General features: G+C 34.7%; 1 protein-coding gene across 6 annotated transcripts in view; it reads right to left on the bottom strand.

Annotated features, from left to right (window-relative positions):
- The window catches only part of ZMYM4 (zinc finger MYM-type containing 4), a 146,684-nt gene that overhangs the window by 50,481 nt on the left and 76,487 nt on the right, over nt 1-19,716 (bottom strand). For 2 of the 6 annotated variants that reach the window (XM_043574446.1, XM_043574443.1), the window contains 6 exons: nt 11,687-12,211; nt 9,892-9,953; nt 9,369-9,539; nt 4,979-5,041; nt 2,155-2,239; nt 1,664-1,919 (listed from right to left, as the gene is read on the bottom strand). In XM_043574446.1, the coding sequence (XP_043430381.1) occupies nt 1,664-1,919; nt 2,155-2,239; nt 4,979-5,041; nt 9,369-9,539; nt 9,892-9,953; nt 11,687-12,200 (1,151 nt within the window). In that variant the 5' untranslated portion in view covers nt 12,201-12,211. Of the gene's footprint in view, nt 1-1,663; nt 1,920-2,154; nt 2,240-4,978; nt 5,042-9,368; nt 9,540-9,891; nt 9,954-11,358; nt 11,533-11,686; nt 12,212-19,716 lie in introns of those variants that run through there. The other 4 variants (XM_043574448.1, XM_043574449.1, XM_043574447.1 and 1 more) reach the window with 3 other exon arrangements.

The raw sequence follows: 19,716 nt of genomic DNA, 5'->3' as shown, positions 1-19,716 counted from the left end.
TAAAACAAAAAAACAAAAAAGGATAATAGAATACGTGAATGAAGAGGTAGAACAGTTAAGAGTCAAGAAATGACAGGATGAAAAAATGGAAGATTTATGGATAAGACCAAACATAACAAAAGAGAAATGCAATCTTAAAGGATAACCAAACTACATAAGATCAAGATAGGTAAGATATGATATGTAGGTAAAAATGACCTAAAATAAAAATATGTATGCACAAGAATTTAAAAACAAAGAAAGAGAGCACACATCTTAAAACTTCTATGGGTTTCTGGGATGCCTGGGTGGCTCAATCAGTTAAGCATCCAACTCTTGATTTCGGCTTAGGTCATGATTTCATGGTTTGGTTCATGGGTTTGCACCCTGCACTGGGCTACCCACTGACAGTGCAGACGCTGCTTGGGATTCTCTCTCTGCCTCTCCCTGCTCACACTGTCTCTCTCAAAATAAATAAAAAACAAAACAAAAAAACAAAAACCCCTTCTGTGAGTTTTCTAGGGTCATTTTGAAATTCACTGATAACATCTCTGAACTATCTAGGGCTATTATTATGAAAGAAGAAATAGAATCAAAATTTCAGAAAGTGCCTATCACTAAAGTAGAATTAAATAAAGAAGCATAAAAGGAAGTTATATGAAATTGTCTCATGGCAAAACAGAAAACAGGAAAAAAAAACCCTATAAATATAATTTTCAAGTTGACTTAATCTTAGAATCTGATGATGAATATACTAGAATATAGAAAAGAGGTACACACTTTCAAAAGCATGCTTTATAATTCAAACAGTATAAAGAAATCTATTTTTGCTAAACCAAACATGAAACATAAAGGGAAGCCCACATAACTAACTTCCAAAAAGACTTCTAACCACATTCAAATTTCTTTCAAGTCTCTAAAATGCCTTTTTCCATTTAAACCAGAAGAGGGAGCATCTTTTTTCGCTTTCCAGAGAAAGGGAAGGATCCGCGTAAGGCACTATAAACACAAATATCTAAACTAATAAATCATGGTTTGAACAGTTTAATAACAGGCCAAAGTGTTTCAGAGTGAGAGCATTATTCATCTTTTTCTGACCTATTTAAACAGTTTTAACAATCACCTTACCAAATCAGCCAAAATTAGTTCATATTCTTCAAATATATCAGGATGATCTCATCAAGGTCTAAGGTCATATTCTTTTGATATTAAACACTGAAATGGTACCTCTGAGGCAGTTCAGAGATATTGAGAAGATAAAAATATATATTGGAGTCCTTTTTTCTTTTTTTTACACTGGAGTACTTTTAAAGATAAGAAAGGTATTAAATGAATTCCAATTAGATAACAGGATACATAACTTTAAATATTTTTGGATTTCAGTATCTATTACCTACAAATAAAATATTGTGGTATTATATGACCTAAGTGGTGTAGTTTTTGTTTTATGAAGCATCTCAACTAACATGGATGGGAAAGGCTGGTTTCAAAAACATCTCAATATATAAAAGGCACATTATTTATAATTAAAATAAGCTGAGCACCTAAGATCCAGAAAAACTGAAAGCAACAACATACTGTGGCAATTACCAAAAAATATGGAAATGTAGAAAACTAAACAATACACAGATAAGAATGAAGTGTTTTAAAAGGAAACAGAAGATAATTTAGAATTCTGCTATACTTTGAGCAACTTGAACAAGTTTTCTTGGTGGGAGGAGGTGGTGGGCGGGCAGGTGGAACTGTATATCCAGTGAGGCACAGTGTAGAACAGAAGAGCTGAGTCGACCCCTTCCTCTGGTAAGCAGTTTGCCCCTTCTGGAGGATTTTTTTACAACCAGAACAGGAAACTCGAACAGCTGTGGCTGGAACTGAAGGAAGCATTTTATTCATGCCAGATGACGCCAGTGAAGGCTGAAAGCCAGTAGTCAACTGTGGAGCTTAAAAAAAATTAAAAGAAAAATGTTTTACTTTTCATCATGAATTTTATGTATATATCCTTTCTTCCTCTTCCATAACCAGTCTTGAAACCCCAAACTAATTATCCAATATAAATGACAGCCATTCTAAATGAGCAGAGAACTGCCTAGCTTACTAATACAAGTAGATACTTCCTCTCACTCATACTGGTCAGAATAAACAAACATGATTCATTTACTCAATTCTGTTTCTTACCAAGAGGACTGCCACTGACTGAAAACACAGCACTAATTTTCAGTTCCCCTTCTTGAGTTTTTTGCTGTTGGCCATGACTATACTCCTTTAAAAAAGAAAATAAATAAATAAATACTTAGAGAAAAGAATAAATATAAAATATCTAAAGAAATCCAGACATTCAATAAGTTTTGTTTTGGCTACATGGGTGGGAAGGTGGGGAGGGGAATTTATACTACATTACCATTAATAAGAAATAATAGCAAGCAAACTATAATTGCAATAAGGGTATAATAGGTTTGTATATGCTGAGAAAGAAAAAAAAAAAATGAAGGAAGCTACCCAATTAGCCTTGTAGCACTACCAGATATTTAAATTATTTTTGACAATTATTATTACAGTATTTTAAGTTGCTGTTTATCTATTATAAAAGTAATACACAAACTATATTTTGTATTGTAAAACTATACAAAATTTAGACAAGCAGAAATAAGGAAAAATTCTAATCATATTTCTATCACACCAAAACAACCACCATTTTCTCTTGGTATATTTCTTTCCAGTCTTTTCCCCTCCTGTAGTCAGAGATTTTATTTCTCTACATAGTTGTAATTAAACTGAATATATCATTCTAGTAAAATGATTTCTTGATCACTTGAGTCAGTGAAACATTTGCATATTATTACATATTACTCCAAAATCACTTCAAGTGGCTAAATGTCCGTGTTTTTTAAGTGGGAGTCCAAGAATCCCTGAGGTCTATAGATGTACTGTAGGGAGTCTGAGAATTCTAAGAGAATATTTTTAAAAACTGCATCTATTTCAATGACTTTTTTGGTGAATGTAAACTTATTTTTAGTCATGAATAACCACATATAACTGAGTTATACTACAAGTTTTCAGTGCTGTTATTTGCTTTAACAATTCTATTATTGCACTGTGAAAACTCTAAGTGCCAGATTTAACTTTTATTTTAATTAATTGCTTATCACACTGAAATCTGCGAAACCCCAGCAGATATCTTATTCTTGGAATTCTCAGGCAACTCCAAAATATCCCCCTTTTTTTGTGGTTAAGAGGTATCTGGTACATTACTCAAGTTTGAGAAGTACTGATAGATGTGTATTATTTAATAGATATACCAGATTACACAGGGATCGGACTGGGATAGGGTGAGTGAGGCATTTGCCTCAGGCACAAAGTTAAGGTACCAAAAATCTCAGTAATCAAGATAAATTAGTGTTTCAATGTGGCATTTTTAAAAATGAAAAAATGCAAAATCCATGAACAAAATAACAAAACTTAAATAAATAAAGACGGGATCAGTATTACTGATTTTTCCTTTGGCCTCAGTCTCCAATTTGATGGCCCTGCATAACACTATGAGATTATATGACCATAACCCAATGTCAGTCAGTCCATTTGTTTCCTCACATTTGGTATAATTAGAAATGCCATGATGAATATCTTAAGTGAATATTCATACTCTCATACTTAGCATTATCTTCTAAGGAAAGGATTCTTGAAGTGAAATTACTAGGTAGAAAGGCACACAGTAAATGTTCTTGATACACAATGACAGGTTGTTGTTTTTAAACTTCTGATTAGATTTATTCTAGCAATTTGTGAAAAGCCACTGAAAAGTCTTTCCCCACTATTTCATTTCAATCTGCAATTCTTTTTGTAATATCCACTTACAAAAAAGCATTATAATATAACAATATTAACCCTGTATAGCATGTTATCAACATTTCCTCAATATGTACTTTTAAAACTTTTTATAAAGTTTCCATTTCTATGCCAAAAATCTAGTTTTTACCTTTGTGACTCCTTCGATTCTTATAAAGTTCTACTTCCAAAATAAAACACTAAGAAAATGGTTTCATTGTTTCTAAAACAGTCCTTTCATCCAGAGGTCAGCAAACTTTATCTGCAAAGGGCCAGATACTAAATATTTTTTTATTTTGGAGGCCATACTACCACAACTACTCAACTCTGTCCTGGTAGAGCAGAAACACCCATAGGTAATATGTAAATGAAATGAATGTGGCAATGATCCAATAAAACTTCATTTATAAAAACAGTGTGCAGAAAAACAAAAACAAAACAGAAACACAGAAAGCAGGCTGGATTTGGCATGCTGCTGCTAATTTGCCCAATCCCTAATTTAATCCATCTGGAATTTATTTATTTTGATGTTTAAAGGGCTAGTCTTCTTTTTCTTTCTCTGAGTAGTGAATTCCTTCCATTCACTGTTAACAGATCAGATTGCTTTGAAAATGTCTCTTTTGTGGCAATCTATTCTGTATCATTATCAGCCGTATTTTTTTTTTTTTTAAATAAACTCTACCCCCAGCATGGGGCCCAAACTCAAGGCCCCAAGATCAAGAGTCACATGCTCCACCAACTGAGCCAGCCTATTTTTAGGATATCACACTATCCTAATAAACGTAATCATGAGAGGTTTAACCATTTATACAATAGTCCACCACTATCAACCTATATTTTTAGAATACATGTCTAATGTTTGTGTGGATGCCTATTCTTCAAAACATTAGAACCTACTGATATTGTCATCGGAACTGTTATCAAAACTGTATCTTAATTTAGGAATAACTAATATCTTACATTTTTTTAAAAGTCTCTCCATTCTATCAAATTGTCTTTCACCTGACATAAGTACTTTCTAGTTGCTTTGCCAAGGGGAATACCAAATATTTTCATCATATTCTCTGAGAAACAAGTGATTTACAGAAATATTGCTATCTTTCATATAACTAAAATTCAACTAGCTACTCCACTATACTTTCATGAACTCTATTAATTCTCTAATAAAGATCCTTACCAGTAAACGATGACAATTTTGTCTCCCCTTTTCCATTATTTCTTCTAATTTCTTTAATATGTACTGGGTCGAAAATCCAACAAGAGTTAAATAATAATGCTGACATCAGTAATTTGTGTTCTTTTAGTAATTATTAACAGGTTTCCATCATTTTACTCTTAAATTCAATGATTGTTATTGATCTGAAGTAGATATTTCCTTACCATGACCAAGAGAGTATCTATTACAAGAAATGCACAGTAAATTACGTGAGATGTCTTTCTGCATCTATCTATCCAGTCTTATTTGACCAGTTGAAATTATGTATTAAAAGAATTCCTAACATTGGCTCATCCTGACATTCTTACATTATATAGTATATTAAAGCAAACTTCAAGTAAAAAAAACTTTTTTTAATCTCAGAAAACTCCCGAAAAAAATCAATACTTATTGACATACTTTAATGGTCTCCAGTCAGCTCTTTTTCACTGTTCATGACAATTATTCCAAACTTCTGATACGTTCCTTAAGCCTCAAGTACATATTACTTATATACTATAGTAAAATAAGTATATCTTAAGTACTCTACTTATAGACCGCACAATGCCTTCAAGGCAGAATCATGTTTATGTTAGTATCCCCCTAATAATGACTAACTTTACAAATATTTAATTATAAACAATGACTAATAACTTAAGTGAAAATCTGATGGCTTCAAAAACTTTCAGAAGGAGAAAAACAGGTTCTCAAAACAAAACAAAAAAATCCTTTACCAATAGCTTTACCTTCCCTTTGTTTACCATAAAGGAAGAATTGTATCCGTATCCCAAGACAGTATTTTAGAAATGAAGAACCCAGTACCTATAGCCAAGTTAATCTGATATACCTTAAAAAAGCCCAGCATTTAATTACTGCATTCTACTTTCTAAAACTCTATGACTCACTATTGTGAAAATTTATTTGCTTTCCCATCATAATCCATTTACTTTAACAAGAGATAAAATTAGCTCTTTTAATAAGAGAAAAAAGAAAAAAATCATGACGTTAATGTAGTATTCACTGAATTTCCAATTTTTAGAACCAATTGAAAAGGGGAAAAGCAAAAATAGGGTCTCTGGCTCTTTAAATTTTCTATTTTAAAAACCTTCTCCAGGCAGTTTTAAACATTAAACAACTTTTATTTATATAAAGATTGTTAGGATAATAATAAAATGACCTTCCTTATGGCACCATAATGGTTCCTTCCAACCTTCATGAACTTCAGTTCCCTCATCTACAAATGGAGTTAATACCACCTACTATGGCCTTCTTATACAGAAAGATGAGGCAACACACTACACACTGTATAGGTACACTGTACCTATAAAACACTACAGAAAATATAGTCACATGCAGGAGGGATCTGAATAAAGAAATGAAACTGCAAGACCAAATGATATTATGCCGATAACAGAGGTAGGAGGATGACAACTGGTGACCCCAGAAAATCATTAACTGATGAAATAATCAAGAACAAATGGGTTGAGTCTTTAAATATATATACACACATTTCAGCACCCCAGGTGATTTGGAAAGTAGAGCAAGTATGGAAAGTAGAGAAATTAAGACCAAAATGAATTGTGTAAAAAGGAGAATTAGGAAGTGAGCTGAAAGTAAAATTACAAGTTAAGCAAAGAGAAAAGCCAAAGGAGGTTTTGATAAGGTGCCATGAACCAAAGCTATGATCTTATTAAATCATGACAAAAGTTACTACTGGTAACTGACAGTCAAAAGTAAAGCCTGACCACAACTGTAAAACCTATCAGTATTTTAAGAGAGTTAGGTTAATAGTACTGTTTCAGAAACTGTTAAAATAATATTAGGACTCCTTTCACCAGTCTATGGGAAATGTAAGAGTGAAAGCATTAGGCAGTACTGAACAGCAAAGAATACAGATTTCCAATGGTCACCGGAGAGAAATACCTAAAGGAAGAGGGCAATGAAGGAGAGGAAGTGGGGAGGGAAAGGGGAAGGGAAAGGGAACAGGAAGGAAAGATGAGGGAAAAGAAAAGAAAGACCAGGTATCTGTGTCTAACGTAAGTTGCCCAGAGGGATATCTAGAAGAATTATGAAAAGGTCTGATCCTACAGAATTGGTGTGGCTGATACAATAGAAAGGATGTCTCAGAGAAAACCTAACTTTATCGGGGCACCTGGGTGGCTCAGTCGGTTAAGTGTCCGACTTCGGCTCAGGTCATGATCTCGCAGTTCGTGAGTTCAAGCCCCAGGTCGGGCTCTGTGCTGACAGCTCAGAGCCTGGAGCCTGCTTCAGATTCTGTGTCTCCTCCTCTCTCTGCCCCTCCCATGCTCATGCTCTGTCTCTTAATAATAAATAAACATTTTGTTTTGTTTTGTTTGGTTTGGTTTGGTTTTGAAAAACCTAGTTTTATCTACTCATGTGCTCGGACTGCCCCGTTGTAGGGTCAGGGTAAAGAATGTCTCTGGACTGTATGCCCAGGACCTATACACATTCCTGCTTTGTTCTCAAGAGTCCAATCAATCAAGTGCTGGAACTTTTGAGGAATTTCTTCCCCAAAATCATGATGAAACTTCATAATCAGCATTTTATAACATATTACACTTTCAATAGTGTATAAACATGTAGTTGTTTATGACAATTCCATCCTATTGGTATCCCCCAACCACCGGAATTGCTGATTGCTTTCAAAAAGTAATATAAATTATCCTTCCTGATGTTCCCTTTCCCCCAAGGTATTTGGTCTTTGCTATAACTGCCTTTTCATCCTAAAGGAAGTGTTACTGGGTCATATACAGAGAGAAAGTAATGCTTTTGGATCTCTGCCAGGATTATGATTTCTTATGAATGTCCCATGTCCACACTGGGGCATGTAAAGAGACAGGAAATCTTCCCTGTATATGGATGTATTTGTAGTCTTCTGAGGCATGAACTTTCCCTAGGTTACCAAGATATTTCTTTATCCCTAATACCAATAATCAAGATCTCCATTTTGCCTGCTTCTGTTAACATGCTTTCAATCTACCTTGTATTTAACTATTTTCATATTCCTGCTCTGCCATCTTCTTTGTTACCTTCACACTCATAACCATCCAGTGCCTACAGCTTTATCATCACTACTCTATACTGCTACCTTCCACTGAGCACCAAGAAATTAACTGAATATCAATGTGACTCATACAAAACATCTATTCTTACATCTCCTTATTGTAAAACAGTGGTTCTCAACAGCAGACAATTTTGCCCACCCCACAGGGGACATATGGCAATGTCTGCAGACACTTGAGAGGGTGGAGATACTATTGGTACCAAGAAGGTGGAGGCCAAGGATGTTGCTAAACAAATGTACTACACTGCATAGGACAGCCCCTCACAACAAAGAATTATCTGGACCAAAATGTCAATAGTGCCAAAGTTGGGAAACCGTGCTCAGAGACATGTGAATAAAAAAATCTCTTCCACAGAAGTCTCACACATTCAGCTCCCCAAAATAATAGAAACATATGGAAAGGGAACCTGTCTTTAGATCAACTATCATGTCGAGAAATAGCTAATTCATGGTATCTTTACTTCTCAGCCTCTGAATTCATGCCCTTTGTATAAAACATAGACCACCCTCAAATAATTGATTTTGTGTATTCATCCCTCAGTTCCCTTTGTACACTCCAAACTTATTACAGCACATAACTTTTTTCTTACATCCCAACTACTGTAATGTCATTAACTGCATAGATATCTTCACTGATTTCAGAACTTCAGTTACAGGATCTCTGTAAATTTTTCCTCCAGAGCAATCTTCAATAGCAGAGCTGGGTCCTCCCTATTAATTACAGATCTCAAATTTGGAATCCCATTTCACCCATCAAAGCCTCCTTTACCTTCTACCCATTGATCAAATGAACTAGTTCTTCAATCAATTAACCTTTTCAAAGATAACCTGTCCATTACTTCCTCCCCCAAGAAACTTAAATCCACACACGGTGTGTACTTCATTATCAGTAATTGCGCAAGGCTTACTACCTTGTATAAACTCAATCACAACATAAACTCATAAAAACCATAAACCTTCAGCCATGTCTGCTGCATCAATCTCAAATCCTTGAAGACTCCCCTTCCCTAATCCTGCACTGAAATTGTAAAAATCATAGAACAGTGACATTAAGGAACAAAGAGGATTAAAAGCCTAAATTACTACTCAGGAGAAGTTTCATGTAACTCTTGATTCCTTAGCATTACTCTCAGAAGATAATTCAAATTGCCTTAACCTTCATGAAGTCTCCTCTCACACTGTCAACAAACTACTTCACTTCTTAATCAAGAATTTCCTCTCTCAAATGAAGAATTCACGTGTGGAACAGAAAAGAAGGGGGGGGGAAAGTAAAGGTGAAATGTTTACTTGAGCATTGTCAGGTTCATCTTTAATTTTGTCTAGTAGTCCCTGCTGTGGTGCCATTGCTTTGTCATACTCATCATCCAAAGGTTCTTCTTTAATTCTAATATTTGATGCAAAGGAATTCCCCAGTTCCGAACCAATGGATTCTTTATTGGCAAATGGATAGCTGGAATCCTAAAACACAATATAAAGTATTAATAAATATTCAGATTTAAAGATTACTCCTCTTCAGGTGTTAACACCCAAAGATAAGCTCACTGGAAATGAAGAACTCTATGGATACGCATTAGAGTCCCTATGCCTAAAAGTAAATTGGTCTATGTCTAAATATCAAATACAAATAAAGAAACTAAGAGCTGAGGCTTCTCAGAACATCTTCAAAGATGTCCTTACCAAATAATAAAGCAAATTAAAAAAACAATCCGTGCTCTACCTAACACATATAGTTACAGTTTAGAAAATGACACAGAGAAAACTTTGACACTTGCCACAGTTACAGCAGTCTGCATACACACTGAAAACTTACCCTAAAGTTTGTTTCTGGGGTTTGTGGTAAATGGGTATGTAATGTTTCTTCAACTTGATTAGCTATTGAAAGAAAAAAAAAAAACAAAACAAACACATGTATATGAATAACAAATCTTTTATAAAGAGTGACCTAAAAAGCTATCATTCGATAATCACCTCTCTTGTCAAATAAAGATGCTTATTAGAGTGAAATGGGTCCCCAAAAATACCCAAAAGATAGTTCCACTCAAACAAAAGTCTAGCCCCACTTTCCTTTTAGCCTCACCTTACACATTTCCTTGCTCAAACCTAAATAATGTGGTTACCTTATTACTATACTCTGCAAATTACTTGTGTTTGTTCCTCCCCATTTCTGCTTATATCATTCCAAGACCCCTCTATCTATCTATCATCTATCTATCTATCTATCTATCTATCTATCTATCTATCTATCTCTATACAGACTTCTGATTCTGCTCAGTTCAAAATTCACCTCTCCTCTATAAACCTTCCCTGGCCACTGAGTTAAAAAGCAGCTCTTTTCTAAGAATACCTAAAATACACTGTTTCAGTTACCTGAAAGAAATCTTCTTGTATGGCCTATGACAAATTCTTCTACCACTGTATTTAATTATAAATTAAATCTTACACTATTTAACTGGTCATTGATACTTCTACTACTTGACTTTTCCCTTCTACTATTAGACATTATGCTCCTTGGGCATAAATGCCCTCATAATTTATCCCCCATAGAGATATCAAAAATATAAATTTAATAATATATATTTAAAAATATAGTATACCCTGTTCAGCCTGGTACATAATGGATATGTAAATTAATTGCTCTTTTTAATAATACTGACCTAGTCTTTCTACTATATTTTTCCAGCATTGACAGAAGAAATGTAAGGGTTGATATATGGCACCTTGCTTTCCTTCACATCTATTGAGCATTTATTGAAATATTACAATTTTCACTGCACCAAGTTAGGCCCTAAGAATGCAAAGATGAATATGATACAACCTGGCCCTCAATAAACTACACTGGTAGGTACAACAAAACAAATATAGAAGTATAATAAGTAATGTAAGTACTATAAATAATGAGGTATGAACAAAATGTTATGTAAATATAGAGAAGGAAACAATTCATTCTTCAGGTAGAGAGGTTAGAGATGACTACAGAGTAGAAGAGGTTTATGTATTAGGCATTGTTGGATAAGAAGTACTTTATAGGCATATATACAAAGAAAGAAAAGGACATGCAGACAAACGGAACAGCAGAGGTAAAAGAAGGCAAAGAAACAAGAAAATATGTGACATATTCAAGAATGGAACTGAAGCTGAAGTATAGGGTACTCTGGGCAAAGAGGCTCAAGAAGGGCCTCAAGAAACCTCTAGAACATAAAAGAGAAATGTTGTCAAATAGAAAAACCCTCCCTAATTTGGACTAATTGGTGGGACAGCAGTTTGAATTAGTGCTTACAGCACAAAGAAGTTAAATCCAACTTGAGGTTCCAATGTTCAACCAAAGAAAATGAACAGGTGACTTGAGTATCTTGCCTTCTCATCAAAATATTGCAACCAGGGGAGGGAGAAATGAGGTTTAGAACTATTTTTCAATCATTTTTACCATTACCAAAAGTTACTGGGAGAAATTCAGTCACTCTGCAAAGAACAAGGATAAAAGAAAAATGACAAGCTTACAATGAATTTAACTGTTCATATTTTGCTTAGAATCAGAACTAATAAAAGCTATATTATTATCAGTACGTATTTATTGTGTTTTGTGGCTCTATTCCAACAATTATTACCTGCTTTATCAAAAAAACTGCTTTTCAACCTTGAATCCAACTCTTTATGGGGTTTATCCAATCGTTTTTCACGTTCATGATAAGTTAGGTCTCTATTTTTCTCCTTTCCAGAAAATGTCTCTTTGCTGTTTTCTCTTACTAGACTAAAATCTTTCCGTATTGATTTAAAGACAGAAACCTGATCAAACTGTTTAGGAAAGTCTTTTTTTAATTTATTTTGAATCTGTATTTCATTTTCATTGTCTGATTCATGCTGTGTGACTCTTCTCTCTACTTCCAAGCTATCATCAGTATGAATTGAAGAAACAAGATTGTCCTTTGAACTAAAATCCTGTTCATCCTCATTGTCACTACCAACGACTGGAATTCCTGCAAGATCCCCAGAGTTCAAAAAATAATCATCTTCATCCAGCAATGAATTTTCAGATCCTGTTTGATTCGGCATTCCATAAGACATGCTGTCAAGGGTAGGAGTTAAGTTGTGGTCTATATCTTCAGACATTTCTGTATCCATGATACCACCACCTTAAAAAGTAAAATACTGTTTAGACAAACGATAGTGCTAAAGATGACCACATTTATAAGGTCTGTCTGGTATTTAACCAAATATATAATTTCTCTTTTCAAACAAAATATAGATAATAATACCACAGCATTCAATCAGCAATTTGATATAGGTGTGATAGGACTATCCTAATGTGACAGATAAGGAAATAGGGATCTACAACTTGAGAAGCTATTTGAAGTTAGAAAGGAGGCAATGTGATGCAGAAAAAAAAGAGTACCAACTTCAGAAACAGACATATCTGTGTTGGAATCATAGTATGATCGCTAAAAATCTATGTGATCCTGAAAGGTAAACTCTCAGGTTTCTTTATTTGTAAAACAGTGTTAATACTCACCTTAGAGATTAATTTGTGGTGAGGATTAATGATAGTATGTATAAAAGGCCTATTAACACAGTGACTAACACACAGAAGAGAATATAAAACTTCATTTTAATTACTACAGTGATTATTCTGGGGAACTGAGATTAGAACACAGGTCTCTGCTCTTAAAGTCTCACTATCTCTGTACTAACTCTAATAAACACAGCAGTTAATGTTTACAATGCTAAGTATTTAAACATAAAGAATAAAATGTATCCAAGCCAGAAAAAATTTAAAAACTATTTACCGTTTGAAACTACAATGCTCACATCTCTTCCATTCCAAAATAAAATTTAAAAAACCTCCCAGCTCTCATTTCACCTTCCCTTTACAGTCAAACCTCTCGAAAAAAAGTCTACATCGGTTTATTTCTACTTCATCTCCCAGTTATTAATCCTCCAAACTTAATGCAACCTGGGTCCCAACTTCTCATTGGAACTGCTCTCATTAAGATCGTCAAGAATTTCCTAATGGTCAAATCCAATTGATTTTTTTCAATCCCTATGTGGCATATATGTCCTGAATAAAAGGCCTTTGGTTTCTTTGACACTATACTTCTTCCTACCTTTCTAATTAGTCTATTAATTTATTTCATATTCCTCTTCCTCTGTTTATGCTCTCAATATTCCAATTCTCTTATTTTATACACTCAGACTATTTTACTCACCACCATAGCTTTCACCATTGCTGTGAATTTCCTAAGCACTTTCTTCCAAGATTCAGATCTCCATATTCAACAAGCTCCTATAAGTCCCTAGGGATCTCCAACTTAGTACTTTTAAAACCAAGTTCATCATGTTCCCATTCCAAGCATACTCTTCTTGTATTTCCATCACCTGATTAACAGCATCAGCAAGCCAGCAGTTTGCTCATGAAAAGAGAAATCAGTCCAATTCTCTTTCCCTCTGGACAAATTCTGTAAACTGTCCTACTTAATATCTCTCGAATCCATCTCCTCCACAAGGCACCACTCTAACACTCCACATCTCTTACTGTGGACACTGTACTAATTAAATCTACATGGACATCTAGGAAGCAATCATATTCTTACAAACCCTACCCCTAAACCACATTTAATTGATCCATGAGCAGGCAAACTGAACCTAATAAAAACACAGAATGAAGCAAAGACTAAAAATATTGGTGGTACCAACAGCCTTGTTTTTATTTGTTCCTGAAGCCCAGATCAACCGTTCGTGAGACTGGTTGGTTCTTCAAGTCATTCCCTGGATTCCATGATCCAGAATAAACTCCTCTTTTTGTTTAAGTTTGTTTGAGTTGGATTACTTATAATCAAATCCTAATTGATACAAAGTCTAAATAAAAGCATTCCTCAAGTTGCCCTCCTCCAGAGAGACACTAGATTATCTTTCTAAACCATAAATCATTCCATATTATATCCCTTGAAATCCTTTCACAGCTTCCTACTGCCTAAAGTACTCATTCATTCAGCATATATTTATTAGGAAACCACTCTGTGGTTAAGTATTGTGATAAGTTCAAGGGATAAAATGATTAAAAAGATAGCTATGGTTCCCCCTCCTCAAGAACTAGAAAGACAAACAGAATAATAAGACAAACAATAATAAAACAAGAAAATCATCACTTACTTAATTAAATAATAATCAAACAATAGATGCTAAAATCTTAGGAATGTCTACAGCTTACACTCACATAGTATATATATAACACAGAGAGAGCAGCAGGGAGGAATCAGAGAGCATGCACTACATTATAGATATTCAATATACTATTCCTTCAATTGTTCTATGTACTTAAAATTCTTACAGTAATAGAAAGTTAAGGAGAAAATATAAATAAAGAAGTGTAGGGTGTTGCACACACACATGCATATGGTGTGATAAATCTACCAGACTGTAAGCAACTAAAGGCCAGGGATCCTTAGTACCAGGCCATACAGCACATGCTCAGTAACTGTTTCATGAATGAATACGCCTTTCATGTGGTCAGCAGCTTAATCTAAATTTTACAGTATATGAGAAGTAAACACTAAAAAGTAATATTGCAAGCAATTTTCAAAACCTCTACATTTAAATTCAGGATATGGTATTGAGAGAAAAGGCTAGCCACTTGGGAAAAGTAGATCCTTAACTCCTATCAAAATAATTTCCAGATGTTTTCAAAGTTTAAACATAAAAAATAAAACACTAATATAAAAAATATGGAAAAATTATTTTTAAGTCTTAATAAAGTGGGGAAAAGCCTTTCTAAAAATGACACAAAATCTAGAATAAAAGACTAATTTATTGAGTAAAACAATAACAGGTCAAATGTGACCCAAAAACTGCTACAGAGAAGACACAAACCAAACCAGAGATTACAAATTAACCAGCTAAAAAGATTTTATTGTATTTGATATCACAAAGGGTCATTTTGGATACAGATAAGATTCGTAGGCCTCAATAAAAATACAAACAACCAAATACATGTACAGAAGTAAAGGATTTGAACAAACATTCCAGGAAAGGACACATGAAGGATGAGCTTTGCTCATAAGTGAAATGAAAATTAATAATGCAGTGAGATACCATGTTCACAAGCAGGTTGGTAAGGACAAAAGGTTTTGATAACAGCCTGACAGCCATGCTACAGGCCAAAGCTGCCAGAACTATGGCCCAAGGCCAAAACATATATACTAAAAAAACAAAACAAAACAAAACAAAAAAAACTTGTGACATGGACCATATGTAAGCTGCAAAGCCTAAAATATTTACTCTAGCCCTTGAAAGAAGAAAAGTTCGCCAACTGCTACAGTCAAATACTACTGGTAGGAATATAAACTGGTACAACTCTAATAAAGAATAGACAGTGATATTTATGATACTTTAAATACACATACCTCTTGAGCCAGCATTTCAACTTCTAAGATTTTATTCTAGAGATATAATATTCTTTTTATTTTTTAATTCGACCATAGTTAATATACAGCGTTTTATTAGTTCTAAATCTTGCAAGGGAACTATGAAAAAAGAACAGTTACAGCAGCAAAGTCTGGAAACAGCCTATCTATTCATCAGTGAGACTAAATTAATTATAGTACATACCTACAACAGAGCATTATGCAGTTATAAAAAAATAATGAGGTAGCTTTATATGAATTTCCAAGGTTAATTAAGTAAAAATACCTAAGTGACAAAGAATAAATACATTAGGCTATCACTAATGTATTTTTTAAAATTTATGAGTATAAAAAATATCTTCCATTGATCTTCTATGAAAATCATAACTGGGTAGCTAGAAGACAGAAACACAACTTTTCAAAGCATATTTTTTATATATTTTGAGTTTTGAAGCACATGTATCTATTGTTTATTGAAAACAAATTTTTTATCCTTATTTGAAAATGCACTTGAGATTTAAAGCTTTTTCAGAGATGGCAATTTCTAACAAAGCATCTAATTTGAATTTGAAATTTTGCTAGTGGGGTGCCTAGGTGGCTCAGTTGCTCAAGCGTCTGGGTAAATGTCTAACTCTTGATTTCAGCTCAGGTCATGATGCAGCAGTTCATGAGTTTTAGCCCTGCATCAGGCTCCACGCTGTCAGTGTGGAGTCTGCTTGGGATTCTCTTTCTCTCCTTTCTCTCTTTGCCCCTCCCTCACTCGCTCTCTCTCAAAAATAAACTTAAAAGATTTTTTAAATGAAATTTTGCTTGTTATCCCACAAGAAACATACAGGCTGAACAAATCTTAATGTAAGTACTAGTTACATTAAGATACATAATTAACAGGGTGCCTGGGTGGCTCAGTTGATTAAACCTCCGACTTTGGCTCAGCTCATGATCTCTCAGCCCATGAGTTTGACCCCACGTCGGGCTCTGTGCTGACAGCTCAGAACCTGGAGCCTGCTTCAGATTCTGTGTCTCCCTCTCTCTCTGCCCCTCTCCTACTTGTGCTCTCTCTCTCTCTCTCTCTCAAAAATAAGAAACATTAAAAACAATTATTTTAACAGGTAAATAATCAACCGGACAAGATTTCTCATCCTTGAGGCCCATTTAATCAAACAAAAGAAATAGCTCCTGTTTCTCAAAGCCTACATATACAAAACAAAGCAGGACACTGCATTTATTGGGGATCCCAGTAGCTAGTGAAACACTTGAAAGTACCAATTTCTCATTGAAGACTCCTGGCTGTTAGACACTGTGAACAGGATTGGCATATGTGAAGAAAAGGAAGGACAAATGACTGTACCTGAATAAGTGAGAGGAAGAGTGCTAAAAAATGAGAAAAGAGAAAAAGCCAGAGAATAGGTCTATTACAAATTTGCAGACCATAGGGGAAAATGCAATATATTTAAGTGTGAAAGGAAGTCATTAAAAGATCCTGATGAGGATTAACATGATTTATATTTTACAAGGATCACCCTAGCTTCTATAGGACTCCTTTAAGACTGTTAAATGTTACAGGGAATGTGATGCCTAAGTGGCTCATAGTCAGTTAAGCATCAAACTTTGGCTCAGTTCTTGATCTCATTGCTCCTAAGTTAGAGCTCTCCATCGGGCTCTGTGCTGACAGCTCGGAGCCTGGAGCATGGAGCCTGCTTCAGATTCTGTCTCCATCTCTCTCTGCCCCTCCCCATTTTCTCGCTCTCTCAAATATAAAATAAAACATAAAATTTTTAATGTTAAGGGAATGAAGAATGGAATGGAAGTGGGAAGAACAATTAGAGGAGATTATTGCAATAATCCAAGGAAACATTGGTGGCTAAGGCCAGGGTAGTAATGGTGGATGTAAAGGAGAAACAGTCTGATTTGGGTTTAGAGGCATTCCATGATATATAAGAAGCTGGATATGAAAGAAGCAAAGGATAATACAACAAGGTATCATTGCTTGAGATGGGAACACTAAGAGAGGAGCAGACAGGAAAGAGGTAACTTGGTTTTGGGCCTGTTAATTTTGAGAACTTTATTAAATCTTCAACTGGAGATAATAAGATGGCAATTAGATATATTAATAAAGAGGAATTAAAAAGGAGACTCTTGCCAAGCAATGACATACATATTGGGGAGTCAATGAAGAGATGGCACTTAAAATTAATGCGACAAGATGAGATCACCTAGCAAATTTATTTACTACTGATGGAAGAGAGCTAAAGAGTCCTCTGCACCATTTGGAAATCTGATAGAAAGGAAGGAATAAAGAAAAGAGACTAAGATACAACAGCCAATGAGGCAAGAGGAAAACTAGGTGACTGATGTCAAACAAGCTATGTAAAGGAAGAATTTCAGCAAGGATAGACTGACCAACCAAAACAAACACTGCTGAGCTGACACAGAAGATGAAGACTGAGAAGGATCAGTAACATTTGCAAAGCTGAAATGATCTTCTAACTTGACAAGAGTATTATCAGTGAACAAATGAGTGTACAAGCTGGAGAGGGGTGATCCCAAAAGACAGAACTGAGGAACCTTAAGTACAGACAACTCTCCGTAAGAGTTTTGCTCTAAATTAAAGAAAATGAGCAGAAACAGGGTTAAAATCTGCAGTGAAGTCTTTTTCCGACCTGGTATTTTTGTTTTGTTTTCCTCATTGTTTTACTTTTTGGTGAGGTGTTTTTTTGCTTGTTTTTATGATGGAGAATATTGCAGCTTGTAGTCTGCTTATGAGAATGATCCAACAAAGAGGGAACAACTAAGGAGTTTAAAAGGAAAATCTATGTGCAACAGTGGATGTGGTCAGTACATAAATAAACTTCCTCAGTACAAGAATGAAAGGAGTACATGTGTTAAATGCAAGTAAGTTGTAAGATTTTGTGAACGGAGAACAATGGTATCTTAAGCAGTTTTAAGTACAGTATTTGTATTTGACAATGAAAGCAAATTTCATGGTAGGTCAACTTTTACTCCAGGTCTTCCTGCTGAGGCTTTGCTTTAAGAGGCAGACTGATGTTTCTATACTATACCGAAGGATCATTTCAAGGCACAAACATCAACTAAGAAGTCCAATAAACACATAAATGAACACTGTGAAAGGGCTGTTAGCTACTTTCATTGCCAATACATTACTTGATTCCTCCCATACTTTTTTGTTTTTAATCAAAGCATAATTTTCAGATATTAAATAATATCAGTTATAATTTTAACTTTAGAAATCTTAGTTCTCAAACAATTCTGAAGTTGCTTTTCTCTCTTATATAAAATAAAGAATCAAAAAAGAAAAGAAAACATAAACTCTGAAGAATGCAAAACCAAGTAATAACAAGCATAAAAATGAGGTAATCTATGGGGTGCCTGGGTGGCTCAGTCAGTTAAGTGTCCAACTTTGGCTCAGGTCATGATCTCGTGGTTCACAGGTTTGAGCCCCACGTCAGGCTCTGTGCTGACAGCTCAGAGCCTGGAGCCTGCTTCATGGATTCTGTCTCCCTCTCTCTCTGTCCCTCCCCCACTCGTACTCTGTCTCTCTCTGTCTCTGTCTCTGTCTCTGTCTCTCTCAAAAATAAATAAAACATTAAAAAAAATTTTTTTAATGAGGTAATCTTGTTCATTTTAAGTGAGGTTCATTTTAAATAAAAGCTTACAACATTAGAATTTTGTCACTAATATATTTCTAAGATGATTTAGTGTTATTCAATAAAATGCAATTTGCTGAATAATAAAAGCCTCTTCGAACCAGATTAGGAATACAGTTTAATAGTTAAAACTCCAATAAAGCCAGGAATCATTAACAAATGAAATATACATGTCTTACACATTTATTTTTATTTGGGATATATAAAAGCATACTGACCAACCATTTGAGGATCAACCAAATCTTGCAGAATGAGCATGTTAATTTGAGTTCTTTCTTGAACAAATTACACCCATAATGTAAACTCCATGACTGCAACTGTGGTTTCTTTAAAGTGGAATGACAAAATACAGACACCTGCACCTCCATGTTTTTACTGATTTACGTAGTAAGTATTTCCAAAGCATTCAAATTATTCATAGAAACAAGTCACTTGGAGTGCATGGGTGGCTCAGTCAGTTAAGCATCCAACTCTTCATTTTGGCTCACATCATGGTCTCATGGTTAGTGAGACTAAGTCCCATGTTAGGCTCTGAGCTGACACAGAGATTGGGATTCTCTCTCACTCTCAGCCCCT

Source organism: Prionailurus bengalensis, chromosome C1 (genome assembly GCF_016509475.1).
Source record: "Prionailurus bengalensis isolate Pbe53 chromosome C1, Fcat_Pben_1.1_paternal_pri, whole genome shotgun sequence".
Lineage (NCBI taxonomy): Eukaryota > Metazoa > Chordata > Mammalia > Carnivora > Felidae > Prionailurus > Prionailurus bengalensis.
Note: the sequence above shows the minus strand (reverse complement) of the source record. Positions and strands in the feature narration are given on the sequence as shown.